The 20,333-nt window shown below is 36.5% G+C and overlaps 1 protein-coding gene across 1 annotated transcript; it reads left to right on the top strand.

Annotated features, from left to right (window-relative positions):
• Positions 1 to 3,028: 3,028 nt before the first annotated feature.
• Positions 3,029 to 19,779, top strand: apbb3 (amyloid beta (A4) precursor protein-binding, family B, member 3). Its single transcript, XM_063011745.1, has 12 exons — positions 3,029 to 3,406; positions 8,317 to 8,504; positions 9,154 to 9,227; positions 10,278 to 10,329; positions 12,449 to 12,595; positions 12,977 to 13,104; positions 16,694 to 16,808; positions 17,126 to 17,213; positions 17,394 to 17,477; positions 18,337 to 18,452; positions 18,785 to 18,964; positions 19,102 to 19,779. The coding sequence occupies exons 1-12, from the start codon at positions 3,358 to 3,360 to the stop codon at positions 19,324 to 19,326; spliced, it is 1,446 nt and encodes a 481-aa protein (XP_062867815.1). The 5' UTR covers positions 3,029 to 3,357; the 3' UTR covers positions 19,327 to 19,779.
• The last annotated feature ends 554 nt before the right edge of the window (positions 19,780 to 20,333 follow it).

Here is a 20,333-nt window from a genome sequence, read left to right as displayed (position 1 = left end):
ACATACACACACAACATAGACCACTGTTATTTGCACGTTTTGTTAAAGTGATGAGGATGGTTCTGTTTCTCTGCCCAGTACTTAATTTGCATATTTATTAAGTGGCATCTTTGCATATCATGTGAGAGTTGAACCATTCCAAATACTTCATACATAGTCTTAATAAACCCTTGGTGCTCCAGCCAAAAATGAAATTAAACTTTGATTAAAATACAATTTTATCCAATTTATACATCAAATATTAATTATTAGTGTCTTAAATTAATAAATGCCACTTGTGTTTATAATATAAATATAAGAATTTAATGATAATTCAAGAGCAGTAAATACAATATATATATATATACAGTATATATATATATATATATATATATATATATATATATATATATATATATATATATATATATATATATTAGGGCTGTCAAACGATTAAAATTTTTAATCGCGATTAATCTCAGAATTTCATATAGTTAATCGCGATTAATCGCATTAAAAAAAATCTGTGTAAATGTTATAGAAAACAAGGATTTTTAAGTGAAATGTTACAATTAAAATGGTGAACACATTTTATGCTAAATGTACTGATGTTAAAAACTGCTGGGACAAGAGAAAACTGTAAGGGAGTTTTATTCACTCACATACTAGGCAGTAAATGTCAGATTGTAGGTTAGAATTTCTCCATCAGCAAACATTGTAGATCAGCGGTGCTTTAGGTGGGATAAGGCGTAGTTATTGTATCAGACTTGTCTGTGGTTGTATCGTGACGATGGTTTGATGGACGTTTCTACACGAAGTGAGTGTGTTTTGACCCTTTGGGGCTTCCATAGTTCATGAACTAACGTGCTCGACTCAGCTTTCCGGTATTCGGTACAGAAGAAGAAGTTAATTAAGTGTAATAAAGTGTTCTGCTCCCGACAACTTGTGAATATAGCGTGTATTTATTTCTTTATTATGCAAGTGCATCACTACCACGATCGGTTACATTATGTTAACAAACCGCAAATGAAAAACGGTGGCAAGTCCGACATTAAAACGTTTGTTCTACCAGTCAAGTGTCAACATGAACTAGAATTTGCGTTAATGGCACTAATTTTTTTAATCGCGTTAAATTGAGATTGCGTTAATGCGTTATTATCGCGTTAACTTCGACAGCCCTAATATATATATATACTGTATATATACAGGTATATATATATATATATATATAAGATATAAGATATATATAAAGTCACAATTTAGTTTCTAAGAATTTCTAGAGGTGCCACTAACTATGGTACAAGCGAATAATTATTTTCTAATGATTTTTTTCCTCAAAATAAATTTATTCTAATTTAAGATTGGATTTTTCTATGTTTTCTTTTTTGGTGTGAGATCAAGCAAATTCACCAACATAATAATAATAATAATAATAATAACCTTGCCAAAAAGGCCTGATTGATAAAGTGCTGCAGAGATGGATGTCTGTCCATGAGGTCCTCCTGTCTCCACACAGGAGCTCTTTCAGAATGACTGATGGGTTCTTTCTTTGAGTAAAGCTCTTCTTGGATGCTCAGTTTGGCTGGACAGCCAGCTTGTTCCATTTCAAAATGAGTGAGGCCAATGAGGTTATGGGAACACTTAAAGCCTTAGATGTACTTTTATTTCTTTGGCCGTGTCTGTACCTTGCAACAGTTTAATACAGATACACAGATTGGATTAACTGGATTTCATGAGTCGTTTTTTGTCCTGACAATGTAGTGTATATTGTGGCCCTTAATAGACCCTGGAGTGTGCCTATCCAAACTATGTCCAATCAATTTAAATTGCAACAAGTTGACTCAAATTCAATTCTAGACCCTTTTTCAAGTATTCAAGATATAGTTCAAGTAAATAGGATGTTCCTGACCACAATTTGGGGTGCCACAGCAAAGGATCTGAATACTCTTGTGAATAAGAGATTCTGATTTTTAATTAATGGCCTTTAAAAACATTATTTTGTTATTATGGGTGATTATGGGCACTTATTTCCATTCAAAATTAAGTCCACAACACAAAAAGTGTACAAAAAGTCAACAGGTCTGATAATAGTTCATACATTTATGATTGTGCTCAATGGTGTTCCTGTTTTTGCTGTGTTCTCAAATTGGTAACAAAAATCTTAAAATTTTACTGGCATTGGTGCTCAAAATGTTGGAATTAACTAGATCAGATTATTTAATGTTGAAATATAAATATACCTGCAATATTTTTTTGAACATTGTGTTTGCAAAATAATAGACTATATGTCATGAGTTTAATAAAACATCCCTTATACTAACTGTATTTACCGTAAAGTAATTTAAGGTAAATAGTATTTGCTGAATACAATTATATTGTGTATAATAGTAATCAAGTAAGCAGTAGTGATTTTTGTGAGGTGTGCATGCATTTTGTTCTTCGTGTAGTTTTATGTATTCTCTGTTGTAATATTGTGTTATTAATGTTATTGTTTTTCCCACTATTTTACCATAATGGATTTTTTTTGCTGCTTTGCTCTGAAAGAACCTACAGTCAGACAAAAGAGTGATTTCAGCCATGGTTGGTTTGACAGATGGAGGGTTTTCTTTGTGTGTGGTCAAATGTGATATCTTAATCTCCCCCAACAGAAAGGATTAATCACATCAAGTCTGAAATGGGATACAATCCTGTTACTTTCTGCAGGGCACATATGCTGCAAGTGATACTTAGTTTGAAATGAAGTGTAAAGTCATTTTGGTCTCATTTATCTTTTTAGAGTAACTCAGCATAGGCTGCATTTTGTGTGTTTTCACAGGGAGCCTTTCTGTTTCATGCTTAGCTGTTTTAAGGCATCACCATGAGTACCAGGCAGACATAGCGAGAGAGAAAGAGAAAGAAAGAGAGAGAAAGAGAGAGAGAGAGAGAGAGAGAGAGAGGAAAGGATCGGGAAATGGCAAGGGGTGGTTGTTGCTGCAGGCATTACTGAACACAATCCAGACAGGAGAAAGAAGGGGGGCAGTGGCAAGCGAGGATCTCACAAACAGCATCACTCGATATCAGCCAGTAAGCGTGTGAGGAGAAAGAAGGAGCAGATTAGTCAGACAAAGATGCCCTGGCTTTGACTGCTACTGCAGAGACAGTGGATGTACCTGAAAAAGGCTCAATACAGAGGTTGGAAACTGAAATAAATATAGAAAGAAAGACAGGATATAAGAGGACTAGAGATCCTGCGACCTGCTTGGCATGAAAGGTGTCCCTAGCTGGTTGGCACTGTGTACAGGAGCCAGTGTGTGTGTGAGTGTATTCAGATGAACAGGAAATTTCATTGTGGAATGTGGCTTAGCTAACCTCAGGGGACCTACGGAAACATACCTCACCATGCTGGGAAAGGACTACATGCTCGCCATCATAATACTCAACTATGAAGGTGAATGCACTGCCTCCTTCTCTTCCCCTCTCTCCCTGTATTTCTGAATCATTCTTTTACCTTGTGTCTCTTCTTGTAAAAGTAGTAGTAACAGCAGTCAAGTTGTTCTTCTCCACAGGTGCAAACTTAGTTTTTGAACTTAGTATTTGTTGACTAAATACAGGTGCTTTGTCATACTGAGTCAGGGAGACACTCTTGACCCAATCTCTTCGCAACCACTAATTTTACTAAGTTTAATAAGAAAGTAATTTTCTTTTTCTGTTTTTATGTGTTTCTCCACACTTTAGTGTCATAGTTACGTAGGTTAAGTGGCAGATACAGTTTCTGTTATCATATCATATCATAAACACCTCTATGTATTTTTGGTACACCATAGAGTCAAGTTAGCTAGGTACCTCCTTATGTACTACGTTAGCTGAAATATGACCCAGAACATGAGTCATTTTGGCTGTGTTCCAAACTGCTTACAATTCCAAATCTTATACATTTGTCAGCATTAGTATTCTGGTGCACTATGTAGTAAACACATTTGTGATTTGGGATGCAGCCCCAGTTTAAAATTAAATTAGTCACAGGTACTTACTAACAGAATAACTGAACACATTAGGTGCAGGTAGATATAATTTAGATTTTCAGCACCGAAATCTTAGTTTACATTATTTCATTTGCAAAATTGTTTTTATTTAGAAAAATCATAAAAGATTTAAATCGATTACTGTAATACTTTTTAATATTTTTATTACAAGTTATTTCTGCTGCTTTCAGGTAAGGACTTTCCTCTAACCCCTTTTCTTTTTAGTCCAAGAGCATGGGATTAAATCTTATGTGGGGCAGCTGTCTGCAGATGATTTATGGTTCCATGAACTCATTTTTTGTAGATTATTAAACCAATTGTATTGAGAGTGTAACATGCCCACCTGCCATGCCCATGCTGGTCGGCAGGGAGGATGGAGGCACAGACTGATGGAGGCTCAGGCTCCCTGACTTCCTATTTGTCAGTTGTTGTTTTTTTGATACACCTTTGTTGGTGTGTCTGTTATGTAAGGCTAAATGTTGGACTTGATGACATCTCTGGTTTCTCCTGCTGGCCTTATTTGCTGGTGTCTTTTTTGCTGGCATCTTTTTTTTTTTTTAGATAGAACTGGTATTCAAACCCTAACCCAGCTATAATGGGCTAGTGTAATTTACTGTTGTGCCACCAAAAGACTTTGGTTATACTTCTTAATACAAAATCAAAATGTGTTGTGTGTAAATTTGAAGTATATAGTAGTATATAAAACAACAAAACCAAAAGTGGGTATGAAAATTTGTCCCCTCACTCTTTGTCAAAATATTTGTCAAATGTGATTTGCACTATGGTGAATTACACTATCACTCAGCAACTATTCAAAAGAGACTATTCATTCATAGTTTTATCATAAGATTTAACTTTAAGAGTGTTAAAAAATGATTAGATAAGTGAAATGTGTGTATGACACTCAGTAATAAATAAAACAATAACAGCGTTCCCTGCACTATTACCCTTTCTCTCTTACTTTATCTTAATCTCTCTCGCCCACACATTCACACTCAAGACTATAATTGCCATGTGATTCATTCGAAGAGGTCTTCTTTAGGACCAAGAGGCATGTGGTTGCCATATCGTGGGTGGGTTGTCTAGGTAACTGTTTCCCAAGGTTGGTTTGCACCATTAGGAGTACCCCCTAAGGATGTGAGCTCTGTTCTGAGCTATCTGTTTTGTACACCCCAGTATATGAGTTTCCAGCAGACGCAATTCGGCGCAAACTTTACAGTAGAAATGATGCCAGTGTAAATTAGCATGAAGTTCTTACCCTGTTTCTGAGTGTGTAGTAGACATGAAACTAACACAATTGTTTAACCTTCAATGATTTATATTGTGGCTCAGTAAATGTTTGGTATCCCATCACTGAGTGGTATCTGGAGACATTTTAAATACCAAGTCTTAAATACTTTAATAGTTATTATGTCTTTTCTTGTTGATTATCAGCAGTGATATGGGCATTAAAGGATTATATTACAAAAGGATACCCATCATGTTTGGCTATTTTTAATTTGTAATAAAAAGTTGTGTTATGCCAAGACATATAGAAAATGTATTATACACAGATGAGCCAAAACACCACCCCTAAAATACCAATGGCAATGCCTATTTTGCAATAATCGTGCATTTCATGGTCAGAGGTATATTAAATTTAGAGCTAATAGTATCTTGGAAACAGTTAGGGCAGTTGTAGCCTAGCGGTTAAGGTAATCAAAAGGTTGCTGGTTCAATGCTCACCACTACCAGGTTGCCACTGTTGGGCCCTTGAGCAAGGGTCTTAACTTAGTATGCTTAGACTGCATACTGTCAAAGTTGTAAGTCGCTTTGGATAAAAGCATCTGCTAAGTGCTGCAAATGTAAATGAAACATCAAGGGATCGTGGTGAGAACCTACCAACAGTGGTCTGAGAAGTGACAAACCACTGGGCAGCCATGACTTACTGTTACCAAATCCCATTTTCTCCTAAATCCTGTGGACAGTTTCACACATTTGCATTGTTTGCTTGGGTAAAAGATAACACCATAAGATTACCCACTTCTCAACGTACAGTAGAATGGATCTGTTATTAACTTCCTGGTATACTAAATACATTTTGAGGCTATGTATTGTTTTAATAGGAAATTCTAACTTGGAGAGTACAAAGACTATTTTAAGTTAAACAGCTATTAATCTGCTTAAAATTCTGATGCTGTGGAGCTTATATGATTATTTTTGCAATTCTTAAGTAGTTTCAATGCAAAGTGAGCTGAATATGATAATGTGCAAGGTTGTTATATGCAAAACAAACTCAGAGGTGTTTAATGAATCCTTCATTGTCCATATCAGCAGATGTGATTTGTAGGGAAACAGTTCAGTAAAGGTATTTCAGGTTCCATTGTCATGTAATACTGAAGTACAATGAAGTACATTATTGAAAGCATGTTTTATTTATTCATGATCCCCACTTCCAGGCAGCGGCTTTGGTTTTGTTTTTTCCTATTACTTTGTTTATCCTTGTTTGTCAATTTTTTATTTTGTTTATTAGTAAGTTTCATTTATTTTGTTTAAGTGGACACACTGTGGCCACAGTATTTTTCTGTCTTGGTAAGTCTCTTGCAATTGGGTTCATTTCCTAAAATTGCAGGTGTGTTGTTAAACCTGGTACCTGTCAAAAGGTTCTCACCACTAACCACTCAAAGTTGTGTAATTGTATGCCTTCATTTAAGAGTTGGTTAGTCCATCTTTACACTGATGCACTCCATGCATGACAGATGTTTTTTTTTTTTCACCTTTCGCTGATAACAGTCTGGATGGTCAATTTTGTCTTTGGCATGGAAAACTGCACATATGTTTCGACCACAGCACACGTTTCTGCTGTCTTTAATCTGAAATATGCCTTGCCCCAGAGAACTTGATGTCAATTCTGCATAGAATTGATGTATGGCTTGTTCTTTGCATAATCAAGTTTTAGATTGCATTTTTGATGCAATAGCAGACTAAGTGACAATGGTTTTTAGTGGTTTTCTGAAGTACTCATGAGCCCATGTGTCTACAGTATATCTATCACATTATCATGATAGTTTGTCATGCAATGCCGTCTGAGGTCTCAAAAGTCACACACGTTCAACATTCTTTTTCTACAGATTTCTCCAAATTCTCCTTCAAATCCTTTCACATTATTATGTGTGGTAGATGGTGAAAGAGCCTGCAATGAGAAATGTTTTTTCTTTGTATCAAATCATGATACCCTTATCTGTTACCAGTTCATCTGCTTATTGTGGAATATTTTTAAACAATGTAATGTGAATCATCTATTAACCTTTACTCGTACTTTGCTCCCTCCCTGTCATTTATTTTTTACATTTGTCAGTTAAATAAATGTTCAAGGGAATGAACAAGATTCTTACAGATTACAGATTCTTGTTTTTATTGCATTTTACAAAAAGTCTTGGCATTTACCAGCATAATAGTCATTCTAATATGGTACAACATATGATGAAAAACTAACTATGTAGCATGGTAGGTTTGGAATAAGCTCCGGAATTGTCTGAAAACCTTTAAACTGAACTTGGTTCCAAATTATTATTTTTTCAATCACATTTAAGCTACAATTCCTCTCTAGCTTCTCCAGACTGTTGATCTCATTAGAGTACAACTACTGACCCATTTTTAATTATTTGCTTGTACATACACACACAAACCCCCCACCCCACACACACTCAGTTCTGACCTTAAGCTGTGTTATTTATGAAATGTCATAGTTTCCTTATGCATAATTCTAAATGATATAATCAGGCCAAACATCCATCATCCATCATAACTCAAACAACTGCTTTTGATTTCAGCACGGGAGTGGGGATAAAGTTGGGGATAAAGGCATAATAAGGGCAAGGATGATCCACCTAGTCTAATACATTTTGTTTATTGGATGATGCCTTTGTATTTGGCTCTAGTTTATATGGACAGATTGGTCTGTCTATGTCACATGTGGCCCTGCTGTGACTGCGGGCTCTGGATATGTTGGAAACAGCATGTCTCTTTCCATGCTAAGTTGGCCTCATCCTTCACTCATGTGTAGACAAACCTACATAAAATTACAGACATTATTTATAAATAAAATTAAAGATTTCAGTTAATTTTTACTATGATTAAAAATTACATTTTACTATGATTAAAATACAAAAATACTTGAACTGGTGAGACTATTTAGTCCCCTTTTATTATTTTGTTTTTTTAAAGCAGCCTTTGCAAGCACTTTCTATGAGCTCCTTCTGATATAGTGTGACCCTGACCAGGATAAAGCAGTGATAAAACACTAAATGAATGAATGACTTAATTAACTGATGCAATGTGATGTGCACATTTACAGATGATATCTGGAACGATCAGAGTCTAATGTTGGATTCAGACTTGCCTCCGGGATGGCGCACCATACGGGACAGCACCGGCACCTACTACTGGCACGTGCCCTCAGGCAACACACAGTGGCAGCATCCCTCATATAGCACAGATGACGAACAGAACGTCAGCAGTGGCCTCACAGCCAACCAGCTCAAGGTCAGCATGCTCTCTAAATATGTGTTGCTCTGTTATTATGTGTGTGTGTGTTTAAGAGAAACACTAATGACATCATACACTATATGGCCGAATGTTGACAATCCTCCTAATAATTACATTTGGGTGTTTCCGCCACACCTATTTTAAAATGGTGTATAAAATAAAATTATTTTAAATTTGTTTTATCCTTCCAACATTGTGACACAAGTTTAGGGAAGTCCTTTACCTGTTTCATGCTGTTTAATAGTGATTCTTGTCATTTGTAGTCTGGCAAAAAAATTGTTACTCTGCGTGTGTGTGTGTGTGTGGTAAAAGAAAAATACTTCTTACACTCTATGGTATCTTACACTCTATGGCAGGGAAGGTCCTTTCCTGTTTCAGCATTACTATAACTCTAATGTTTTTGAAGAAGGATGTCCAACAAGTTCATGGACAAGTGTCCACATAATTTTGTCCATTAAGTGTAGTGTATAACATGACAGTTGAGGACATGTGGGTGTGAAGGATAATCATTTGTTATTGTTGGCTTGGATCTGTTGGGACACCAAATACATACATGTCCATGCTGTTTCATTGATTCTGGTCATGGGTAGTGTGTGCGTGTGTGAGAGAGAGAGAGAGAGATTTAAAAAAAATGTTTGCATTTCAGAGCACTGGAGCAGAAGAAAGACATGAGTCCAGAAACAGAATAACAGAAAGCCCATTGCATTCGCTTAGTGAGGGGTGAGTGTGTTTTTTTTTAAAAGCCACTAAACACGCAACACACATAGACGTATTTGCTAATTTATTGGTTATACCTAACCTGCAAACTTGTATCAGAAGTATGATAGTGTTTTTGTAAAGAAAAGTGAGCTAAGATTCTTCCATCTAATGAAATATCAGATTATAGAAACTGTGGACTACAGTAATTTCTGCCAAAGGTGGTTCAAACAGTTGTGCAATTACTAACTTTGTTTCTTACCAAAACATTGTTTTATTACTCACGTTCCTTTTTTTAATTGATCTCTAATAATTCGGTGAGAAAAAGAAAGCAAATATGAATATACCTGATTTTATGGACAATGCATGTAATTCTGTTGAATGGATGGAATAAACACAATGTCACATTGTTTTTCATTGCCATAATGAAGCCGGTGACTTGCTAGACAGTCATATGTCTTAAGAGAGAAAGCACTTGGCAGTCTAATTTACAGCTGCCATCTGTACTGTTTTGTATTAATGCCAGGACAAGAGCAGGATTTTTGTTAAGCCAATAATCAAGTATTGTTTATTGTATTGTTATTAGCTTTGCACCATTTATTCTTATTCGTTTATTTGGTTTTATAAAAATGAACCAAAGGAAAAAGAAGCATGATATATAGGACATTTACAGTATCAAGGGGCCAGGTTAGATACAGATTATATTAATTATACTATAAAAATGCTTCTATATTTGGAATTATTACAATGTTTTCATTACAAATTTCTGTAACTACTTTGAACAAAAGGTTCTTGATTCATATCCCATTAGGTTCCTACATTTACTGTATTTGCTCATTTATTACAAATATAGTAACAACAAATACTAATAAATGTATTAAATTTATAACGTTTTTCAAAGATTCAACCTTTTGGTTGAATTGTTACACTGATACATGATCATATATTAAAATTTATTTTTAGTATAATTTGACACATATATACATTATACATTTGGAACATATTTTGGAAATAAAATATGAATTTATAGCCAATATTCTTACACAATTTACATTTAAATTTCTTCTGCTATAGAGTGTCTTGGCAGGAAGACAGCTTTTGTTCTAACATGGACCCAGACTCCAAGGTACAATAATCCTTACATTTTACTGTCAATACAATAATGTATTGATCTACATGTTGTCACATGTTATCAGTTACTACACCTTACACGTGCTTGATATCCTGAAGGTGAAGTTCAGAATAAAATGCTTTTCTTATTTAGATTAGTGTAAAAAGATTAAATGACAGAGCCTGGATCAGTTTGTGTTGACAGAGCAGAGATGATATTGATGTGAGAGGTGTGAACTGACCTCTATAAAGATGAGAGCAACATTACTGAGGGAATTCTTTAATTTGGCATTTGTAAAATGAGACAGGTCACTGCAGTGACTAACCCAGATAGATGTGTATATAATATTTATACATGCGATATTGCTTAAAACAGTTGTGTATGCCTAAACCGATTTTACCGTTTTTTTTTCTTAAGATATGGTGTATACACTATTCCTATTTTTGTGATTTTACTGTAATACAATAAATGATACATACATATTTTAGGTGACAAAGATTGATATGTCTGAAGTGGTTAACTACAGATGTGGTAACTACTGCACTTATACTTTTGTCTTCAGCAATATACATTTGGATCATTATTTAGTATATGAAATGTCATACCTTATTTGTGTAAAAACAAATATGTTTCTGTTGGGTGGTATAGGGTGTTGGATAACTTTGTTTACCAAGACATTGTTTTATTACTCAAGTTTCTTTTTTTAATTGATCCCTAATAATTTTGTGAGAAAATGGACACTGCATGTAATTCTGTTGAATGGATGGAATAAACACAATGTCACATTGTTTTTCACTGCCATAATGAAGCCGGTGACTTACAAATGTCAGTAGTTTCTGTCAAATTCCATAGTAAATACATATCATTTTTGACCCATGTTGTGCATTAGAAGGGTAGTGATACAAAAAATTATTTTTATTAAAAAAGTAAAAAATATAAAACTGAAATAAGGATTTGTGATGATCAAAAACAAGTTAATTGAGGAATTCATGGAAGCTTGAATGACGCAATTAATTTATTGCAAAGATGTAGAAAATAAAAACTAAGTTCAGTCACTTTTGACCAAGGTTGTGCATCAAAGGGTTAAGAGAGAAAGCACTTGGCAGTCTAATTTACAGCTGCCATCTGTACTGTTCTGTATTTGTATTTTGTATTTTTATGTTTAAAAAAAAAAACTTCCACTATGCATTTTCCACTTTAGTGCAAATTAAACATACACCTTCATTCATGGAAGTTGCTTGATACAGACACAGTGACGTTATTGGTCTGATAATCTTTAACCGTTTTGCTAAAACAGTAAATACTATAGCTGGAATGAGGTGGTGAGAACAACAAAAGAGGACTCAATAAAATGGAAAAAATGGAAGTAATAAAAGAAAATAAGATGCAAAGAGATCAAAGTCATAATAATGATGACAATACCAATAATGCCTGAGGCAGAATATAAGACTGTACTGTAGTGTACTTTAGACAAGGACTATTAAACATTCTGAGCTACAAGATTCACTTGTCAACCTAATTATAGCTAATGGGGCAGAGCGGTACATCAGCCAACTGATCAAAGTGCCAATGCTACTGTCCCAAAGGGGTTAAATTACATGAAAACAGAGAGTGAGAGCAAAGTATGCTGAGGGTTGTTTCATAGAACTGATTCTGCCAAAAGATTTAGTTGGGGCGGAGAAGATAGCTAGCAAGAAAGCACAAGCCAGGAACAATGTTTAGTAATGCCTATAACGGCTTAGAGATACTTCTTCAAATGGCTAGCAAGGGGAGGATGCACAGTGCCGGACTACCCAACCGATTGAGCAGAAATAATGACTCAGCACCATGCTGGTGTCCAGGATTTAAATAGCCCCAAAATCAGTTAAAGTGCATTAGTGTGATTAGTGTGATTTGTGGTTTGTTTTTGACTACGTTAGGCCAATCTACTGTGAAATGAAGTGGACAAAAGTAATCGAACTGTTATAATAGCGCACATTTTTAAAGCTCTAGCAATAAAGTACATGGTGTTATATTAAGAATAACAAAATATAAATGTTTGCCAATAGTATGCTATTAGTATTTTGTGGTGTCATTTAAAAATAAGACCCAGTTAACTATATAAGGCTATCTGATTTCTTTGTGTGTGCGTCAGTATTTTGCAGTACGCTCTCTGGGCTGGGTGGAGATACCAGAGGAGGAGCTGGCTCCAGGAAAGAGCAGTCTGGCAGTCAATAATTGCATTCAGCAGCTCTCTCACAGCAAAGCAGAAGGTCGTGATGCTGTGGGGGCCTGGGGAGAGGTAAGCAGATTGAATGAGCTTTCAGAGATTGGAAATGACACCTCAATGGAAAGTAAAACAAATCAACCTGGGAAATGGGCAGCAGCCAACAAAATTTATTGACCAACTATAGGATAGGAAGGAAGTTAAAAAAGCAAAGCACTGTCAGAACTAATGGTAGAGGAATAAACAAGTAAGATTCTCTGTAACTCAATCATTCCATTCAGTGTCAGGCTTTAATCTGTTTTGTTTTAAATGCTTTGTAGCTAGAATAAGCTTATTTTCCAAATACATTTTATTTTTTATTGCAACATTGCAGGGGTCAAACATGAAGTCTTATTCCTTAGTTACTACACATCAAAGTGTGTTTGTGTGTCCCTGTGTATTTGTGTGCATATAAAGGGCCAGGACATGATGATGGTCCTCAAAAAAGACACACTAAGCCTCCTTGACCCTGTAGATCGCAGTCTCATTCACTGCCAACCAATCATCAATATTCGAGTCTGGGGGGTCGGCTGCAATAATGGAAGGTCAGTATTAGAGGTTTTTGTGTCATTCCGATTCCTTTTACCCTTTTTAAAAAAATATCTTTTTACAGCTTTTTCAATGCCTTTTATCTTCAATGCATTTAACCCTTTTCTATTCACCGCTTTTTAATCCCTTTTTTAATTTGTTTTAGTGTTAATACTATCAAACCTTCAGAGATTATGGTTATACAGTTACCTGTTTTTTGATACTGTAGGATCGGATGTCTTAGACCACTAGTGAACCTGTTAGAAATTTTGCATCAGGAGTCAGGAGACCTAAGAAATACTAAGAAATTTTTCTGCAAATAAGGTTTGTAAATTAGCTTAAAAAAGCTAAATAAAAGTATTTTCACTAGTGGTCTCAGACTTTTGGCTCCCACTGTAGATTATTTTGTAATTCATTTTGCATTAAACTCTAAATTCATGTGTAACACATCTCTAAATGCAGCCCTATGTATCTATGGCTGAGCTGAGACTAGCTCCTCCAACCTGCTCGCAACATGTTCAGGGTAGTACACCAGCTGCTGATGTGATGTTAATCAGACTGCTGCTATTTCTGGTTCCACTCAGTAGTGCTTCTGGGAAAAACCCAGCCACAGAGTCTGATTTATATTTATCATCCAGTCTTAACCTGTTCTGTGTGCCTCTGTCTGAAAAATGTAGTTTTATGCAGTAGATATTATACAGATAGCTATTTACAGATAGATATTAACAATTCATGACTGCCGAGAAGGCACATAATAATTTCCTATAAACCTATAAAATATATGTTTCATAGCATCAATTAAAGTTAACATACTCTTGTATGGGACATGTCTTGGAATCTCTGCAACAAATCTTTTTAACAAATCTAGTTAAATGTGGATTTTTGAATATATAACAAAATCTGTCAGTCTAATCTACACCTTGTGTAGGTAAAAAGAAGCGGCTGGCTACTGCACACGAGTTAAAGGGGTCATGTTTTAGGAACAGCTACAGGAACTGATATAAATTGTGTAATTAGTTAAGAACAAAATGACATAACGACAGTCAATGAAAACCAAAATCATTAACCCATAGAGGGCTGGACTCAAATTCATACCGAAAATCAAAGTAAAACATTTAAATCATAGGCTCATCATCACGGCAACTCATAACGTTACTCAGTAGTGTGTATGGCCTCCACGTGCCTGTATGCACTCCCAGCAACGTCTGGGCATGCTCCTGATAAAACAGTGGATAGTGTCCTGGGGGATGTCCTCCCAGACCTAGATCGGGCATCAGTGAGCTCCTGCACAGTCTGTGGCACGACTTGGCGGCGTTGGATGCACTGGTACATAAAGTCTCAGAGGTTCTCAAATGGATTCTGGTCTGGGGAACATGAGTCAATGGCATCAATGCCTTCATCGTCCAGGAACTGCCTACGGACTCTGGGCACATGAGGCCGGGCATTGTCCAGCACCAGGAGGAACCCGGGCACACTGAACCAGCCTAAGGTCTGACAATGGCTCTGAGGATCTCAGTACCTAACAGCATTCAGGGTACCAATGGCTATCACGTGGAGGTTTGTGCGACCCTTCAAGGATATGCCTCCCCAGACCAACACTGCTGGTTTCACTGTCCATAGTCAAGCAAACTCTGCATTGACATTGACTTAACGGCACCTTCTAATTTGGCACCTTAAAGCTTGAGCAGGGTTTTGTCACCTTAGTCAGTCGTGGTCACTATTTCAAAATTAGAAACCGTGATACAGAGTTAAATTACCTCATAGAACTTTCTACACCACAAAATAAAAAAATAATCTGTTATTGTATGTATACTTTTAACTTAGCAGATCGGAAAAGCCTGCGAGGAAGTATGTGTTTCACCCATTCAGTCACAGAAAAAGAACAACTACAAATTAAGAAATTATTGATGTCCTAAGGCTGCTTTGGGAAATATGCCCCTTACAAGTGTAGATAAAAATTTGACATTTTTAACTATGGTATTTCTTTCTTTTTTTTTTTTTTAAACTGGCACTCATGAATACAGAGACAGGTAATCGCTGCACCTTTTTCTTTTTTTAACCAAATCGACATGCTTTTCATTGGATTGCTAGCCTGCATTTCATGTAGCCTAGCTTGAACCTCCTAAGTTCTTATGCTGTGTTTCTCTCATGTGCTTTCTTCATGCTTTTTTATCTATCTGCTTGTTAGTGTTTTGGATTAGGGAGTGGTGTTTCTTTTTTTTTATATGCATGAGTTAAACTGTTTTCTGAATCAATGTCATGCTCAATTCTGCTAGACAATGCATGTAACCAGGTATCTAGGGATAGAAAAGAGGACTCTTTCTGGAAACAAGAGTTTCTCTGATGTTGTGTGGATGTAATCCATTATAGGCCAGGTCCCAGTGGGCTAATGCCAGCGTTAATCCATGTAAATTTAATTACAAACCACTGATTAAATCTCTACAGGACAGGCTCATGTTTAAATGAATGGTACCAGATTTAACGAAAAGAAAGGGGCAGAGAAGAAAAATAGAGTTAAATAGCTGCTCATGCTAAACTGACATCTGTTGTTACACCAGAAAATCAGCTACAGTAAATTGCAAAACATCATGGTATTTGTGAATTAGTGCCAGTATTATGTATTTCCTTTTCATATTGCTTCACACTTAATCAATGATTAAGCTGTAATAGGTTAAAATTAGTCCATTTTAAAAACAGAATAGTTTGCTAGCAATTGTTCATGAACCCTTAATGTATGACCAAGAGCAGTGGTTCTGTACCACTACAACTAGTACAAGTTCTTCTGGAACCTAAAGCTCCCCCAGGTGATACCCCAGATGACCCAGATGAGGTGTTGCTATTAAAATCTTTTATAAAATATTTCTATTTTGATTTAATCAGTATGTTTGTTGCTTAATATACAATATTGTATAGGCAGAAATGCAGTAATTGTATTTTACTACAATGATATGATGCATGCTCTTTCCTGATCTGGAAATCTTTTCATAACCTAGCACTTTTACCAAATGTAAGACATTTTTACAGAAATGTAATATTCTATTTTGGCTAAAGAAAACAGGAAGAATATTGCCAGCACTTACGAATCTTACAGACCTGTTGAGAATTAGCTAATTAATTAATGTTAATCTTATTCTAGTAGCACCTTCACATAAATAGTGCCTTTAATGTTATAAGGTGTTTACAAATGGCTATAAGATAAGGTATGGGTATAGTTCAGTTTTTGAGATTGGGCTGGAAAAAGACATAAATCAGTCCTAGACTCTCTGAAATGGAACATTCTCACTGCACTTTCTGTTGGCTTACTGTGTATAAATGTGTGTGTATGTACATTTAAGATTACTTATGTAATGTGGTAGGGTGGTGCTTGGGGATTTTGGTGGGATTAGAGGTGTAACTTGATCTGAAAGGTTTAATAACCACTGACCTATAGGTTACTAGCCCCCAGCAAAATGTTACATAAAATACAGTACAGCTATACATTAGTTCTTACTATGTGCACTTATCAAACATCTGGTAGCACATTGCATGATGCAGTGTAGCGAAGGTAAGTAATGTCTGTAATCTGTATTTGAAGTCATTTTTCTCTACTCTGTCATCTTGGTTTAGGGACTTTGCCTTCGTGGCCAGCGATAAAGACACATGTATGCTGAAGTGCCACGTGTTCCGATGCAGCGCACCAGCTAAGACCATAGCCTCGGCCCTGCACCAGATGTGCTCCAAGGTGAGGGCTCGGTTCCCATGCGGTTGAGTGAGTGAAGTTAGATCTACAAAATCTAGATAGCAGAATTCTAAATTCTAAATTCTGATTGCAGAATTGTATTTTGTCTTTACTCAGATTTTTGTCTTTGTCCTACATGATGATATATTATGATACACAATCCTATTCTATGTGTAAATTTTTGCATTACTGTTTTGATTCTAAGCTTCGAGCCATTATGAGTTTAACTTCCACTCTGCCTAGGGCTTAACTCAATAAGGCTCTTAAAATAACAGGATGTTGCTGCTATCATGTTCTGAGAGTTACCCTTGTGTTTTCAGATCATGGCAGAAAAAGCAAGAATGCCTCGATCTGTGGTGCGCTCACTAACAATGGAAAGTATCTCCCCTGAGGACCTGCCTCACCAAGGTACATGACAAGGAGGTTTAGTGCTCCTGAACAGTCTTTGTATTTAGATTATTAAACATCATTCATTTTTTAATCATTGATTAAATCTGTTATCGCTGATATTTTTGAGTTTGGTATATTAATATCTGTCTAGATTGCCCGTCATAAGAGCTCTCTAATCTTATTTTCTTATGTTTTTAGTCAACTTCTTGGATGCAGTGAGGCAAAGAGTTCAAAAATTTGAGGTGGAGTACATTGGAAATCTGCCTGTCTCCAGAGCAATGGGTGAGCTGAAGTTATCACTCAAATGTTCTGACAGACTTATATATGCTTGTTAAACATCCTTTTCTAAAACCCTGGTCAAAAATATTAAATTGTTTCCCTTATTATAACTGCAAGACCAGCCTCGACTGTTACTGAGGTACATGACTGCAGAAATGAAAAAACCAGGGCCAAGCAAAAAGCTTAATAAGCTGGGTTGTCTGAAAAGTGTCAATGGGTAACAGTTTACATGTTGGAAATCACTAAGATTTTTACTATGAATCTTTCTACCGCTCATGTTTAGAACACATTCAGTGTAACTGATGATAGATATCGGGCTTGTCTGATTATTTATGATGGAGTAAATGCATTGCCTGAGAAAATGCAGCACAGCAGCTTCTTTATTGCTAGGAAAAGTGCAGAGTCATAGAGCTTTGTTTCTCTCAGGGTTAGTGTGTCATGGCTGTGTCCCTGATTGCTCTTAAAGAGAACAGGACAGCTTTTATCAACCGCTGCATAAAAAAAGCAACCATTTATCCTAGTTACAGACAGCTCTTACTGAAACAGCTAATGGTGTCTCTGAGCAGCATGGCCTGTATAGATAACAACTTCGCCTTGGGAACTCTCAGACACTAGTGTAAAACCATTGGTGCTGACGCAAGTGTACCTCATCCTGATCTCCTGATTTCCAGGTGGCCTATAAAAACATGATTTGACTCAGTATCTGTCACAATAACTCAGCCTAGTTCTTTTATTGAAGTGACCTAATGATCTAAAGAAGAATATATCATGTCTTTTTGCTTTTACTGTACTGCTCATTAATTTTTTTGGCTGGCTGGAGCCTTCTGCTGTATAGATAAAGCTGTTTGTTTGATTCTGGCAGGAATGGAGGTGCTGAACAGGGCAATAGAAAGCATCATGCACTCCAGAGACAGAGATGAATGGGAACCAGTTGTAATCCATGTATCAGACACAGTGCTTTCTCTATGGAGGGGGGAGGTAAATTTACATTACATTTACAGCATTTAGCAGACGCTTTTATCCAAAGCGACTTACGTAATGAGCAATTGAGGGTTAAGGGCCTTGCTCAGGGACCCAACAGTGGCAACTTGGTGGTGGCGGGGCTTGAACCGGCAACCTTCTGTTTACTAGTCCAGTACCTTAACCACTGAGCTATCACTGGCCCTAGGTAAATAAATTCTGAGTAGCATATTTCAGATTGAATTAATAATGACACTGCTTTCTTTGTCTTGTATTGATTTTTTGTCTGATAAATATACAAATTAAAGAAATAATCATTTTGCTCCTTCTGCTTGGATGCCTCTCTTTAGGACGGTGATGATCCTTTTTGGGAATATCAGGTACGCTATCTGACCTTTCTTGGCGTTGGTCACGACACACATACCTTTGCGGTGATTGTAGATGCAGGCACACAGCGCTTTGAGTGTCATGTGTTCTGGTGCGAACCTGATGCTGGGATCGTATCTGAGGCAGTACAGGCTGCATGCATGGTGAGTATCTTTAAACTTGCTCACAAAACAACATTTACTTTCACAATTTGCGTAACTATAACCCTGCTTTATGCAGCTAGGCTCAGTAAACAATGCAAGAGTCTATTATGAAGACCTTGTTTTTGTACCCTCTGTAGGTCCAGTACCAGAAGTGCTTGGTCGCGCAGACTCCACCCTTAAGGTCAAAAATGTGGCGAGCAGGCTCCAAAGTCAAACGTGCCAACTCCATGGATGCCTCCAGTTTTCCACCATGCCACCAAAGACACACACCACCCAAAATGGCTTCATCTAGCATAAAGAAAGGCATGATGGCTTTTTTTGAGACTTTTCGAAATAAGCCTCCTGTGGTCCCTGCACCCTGACAACAGGGATTAGGGGAGGGCAGGTGGAAGGACTGACTGGTCAGGAGGAGGGAGGTTGCACGACATTGTAAAGTATACAGACTAAATATGTTTAGTGTTTGGATATCTATTTGCAAGAATATGTTTGTAAACCCTTTGGAATAACCTTGGATTTTTTTAATTTCATTGTCATCAACCACTTTATCTGTCCTGGTCAGGGTTGTGGTGGTTCTTGTTTCACCAGGAAACACTGGAATACCCTGGACAGGGAGCAAATCCATTGCAGAGATAGCCAAGTGCAGCTACAGCACTGCTGAAAAAAACCCCAGATGCTAGGTTTTTACTTTTGGTGTAACCTTTGCAGGATCGTCACTAAAAGAAATGAATCAACATTTCTCGCATTTCTAGACAGTTTGTCTTAGGTCTTTAAATTTGTGCCTTATGCACCTCAACAACATAGGTCATCTCATTAATTAGTAGCACTCGACTTTTGAAGAAGTCAGTAGCCCAGATGTTTGCTAAATTTACAGCTTGGACTGTAAACGATTAATCATCCATTAAAGGGGTTTACAAACTCTTCTTGCAACTTAGCATATCTTACTAAAATTGTTAATAGTACAGCTGTTAAATGAGAATTAAGAGGTGCTGTGCTCTCACATTCCACTCTTGAGCTAAAAAACAAACGTCCCTCATACTATCTAGGACTACACATTTTTATTTTCATTTTTATGAATTAAGCCACTAGACTGATTTTAGATTGCTGTATGTCAAGTCGAAATTGGATTTACGTGAAGCACATTAGAATCACAAAAGATCTGCATCCCAACATTAAACCAATCTAGATGTCTCAGCTGTAAAACATCGACCCTGGATATTGTGCAATAGTGTATCAGAATGTAATCTCAGTATGTGACATTGATGTTTTTCAGTGTGTAGGATATTGACTTAATTCCGTTAATATAACTGTTTAGAGATTAGAGATCTACCAAGGTCACCATATTTAAATGAAAAAAAATAAATTTTTACCT

This window comes from Trichomycterus rosablanca, chromosome 16 (genome assembly GCF_030014385.1).
Source record: "Trichomycterus rosablanca isolate fTriRos1 chromosome 16, fTriRos1.hap1, whole genome shotgun sequence".
Classification (NCBI taxonomy): domain Eukaryota; kingdom Metazoa; phylum Chordata; class Actinopteri; order Siluriformes; family Trichomycteridae; genus Trichomycterus; species Trichomycterus rosablanca.
Note: the sequence above shows the minus strand (reverse complement) of the source record. Positions and strands in the feature narration are given on the sequence as shown.

Excerpts from the sequence above, each read along its gene's own strand:
- apbb3 (XM_063011745.1), top strand. The coding sequence starts at position 3,358 with ATGCTGGGAAAGGACTACATGCTCGCCATCATAATACTCAACTATGAA. Across the intron at positions 10,330-12,448 it reads ACATGGACCCAGACTCCAAG|TATTTTGCAGTACGCTCTCT; the intron begins GTACAATAATCC and ends TGTGTGCGTCAG. Across the intron at positions 18,453-18,784 it reads TTTCTCTATGGAGGGGGGAG|GACGGTGATGATCCTTTTTG; the intron begins GTAAATTTACAT and ends GCCTCTCTTTAG.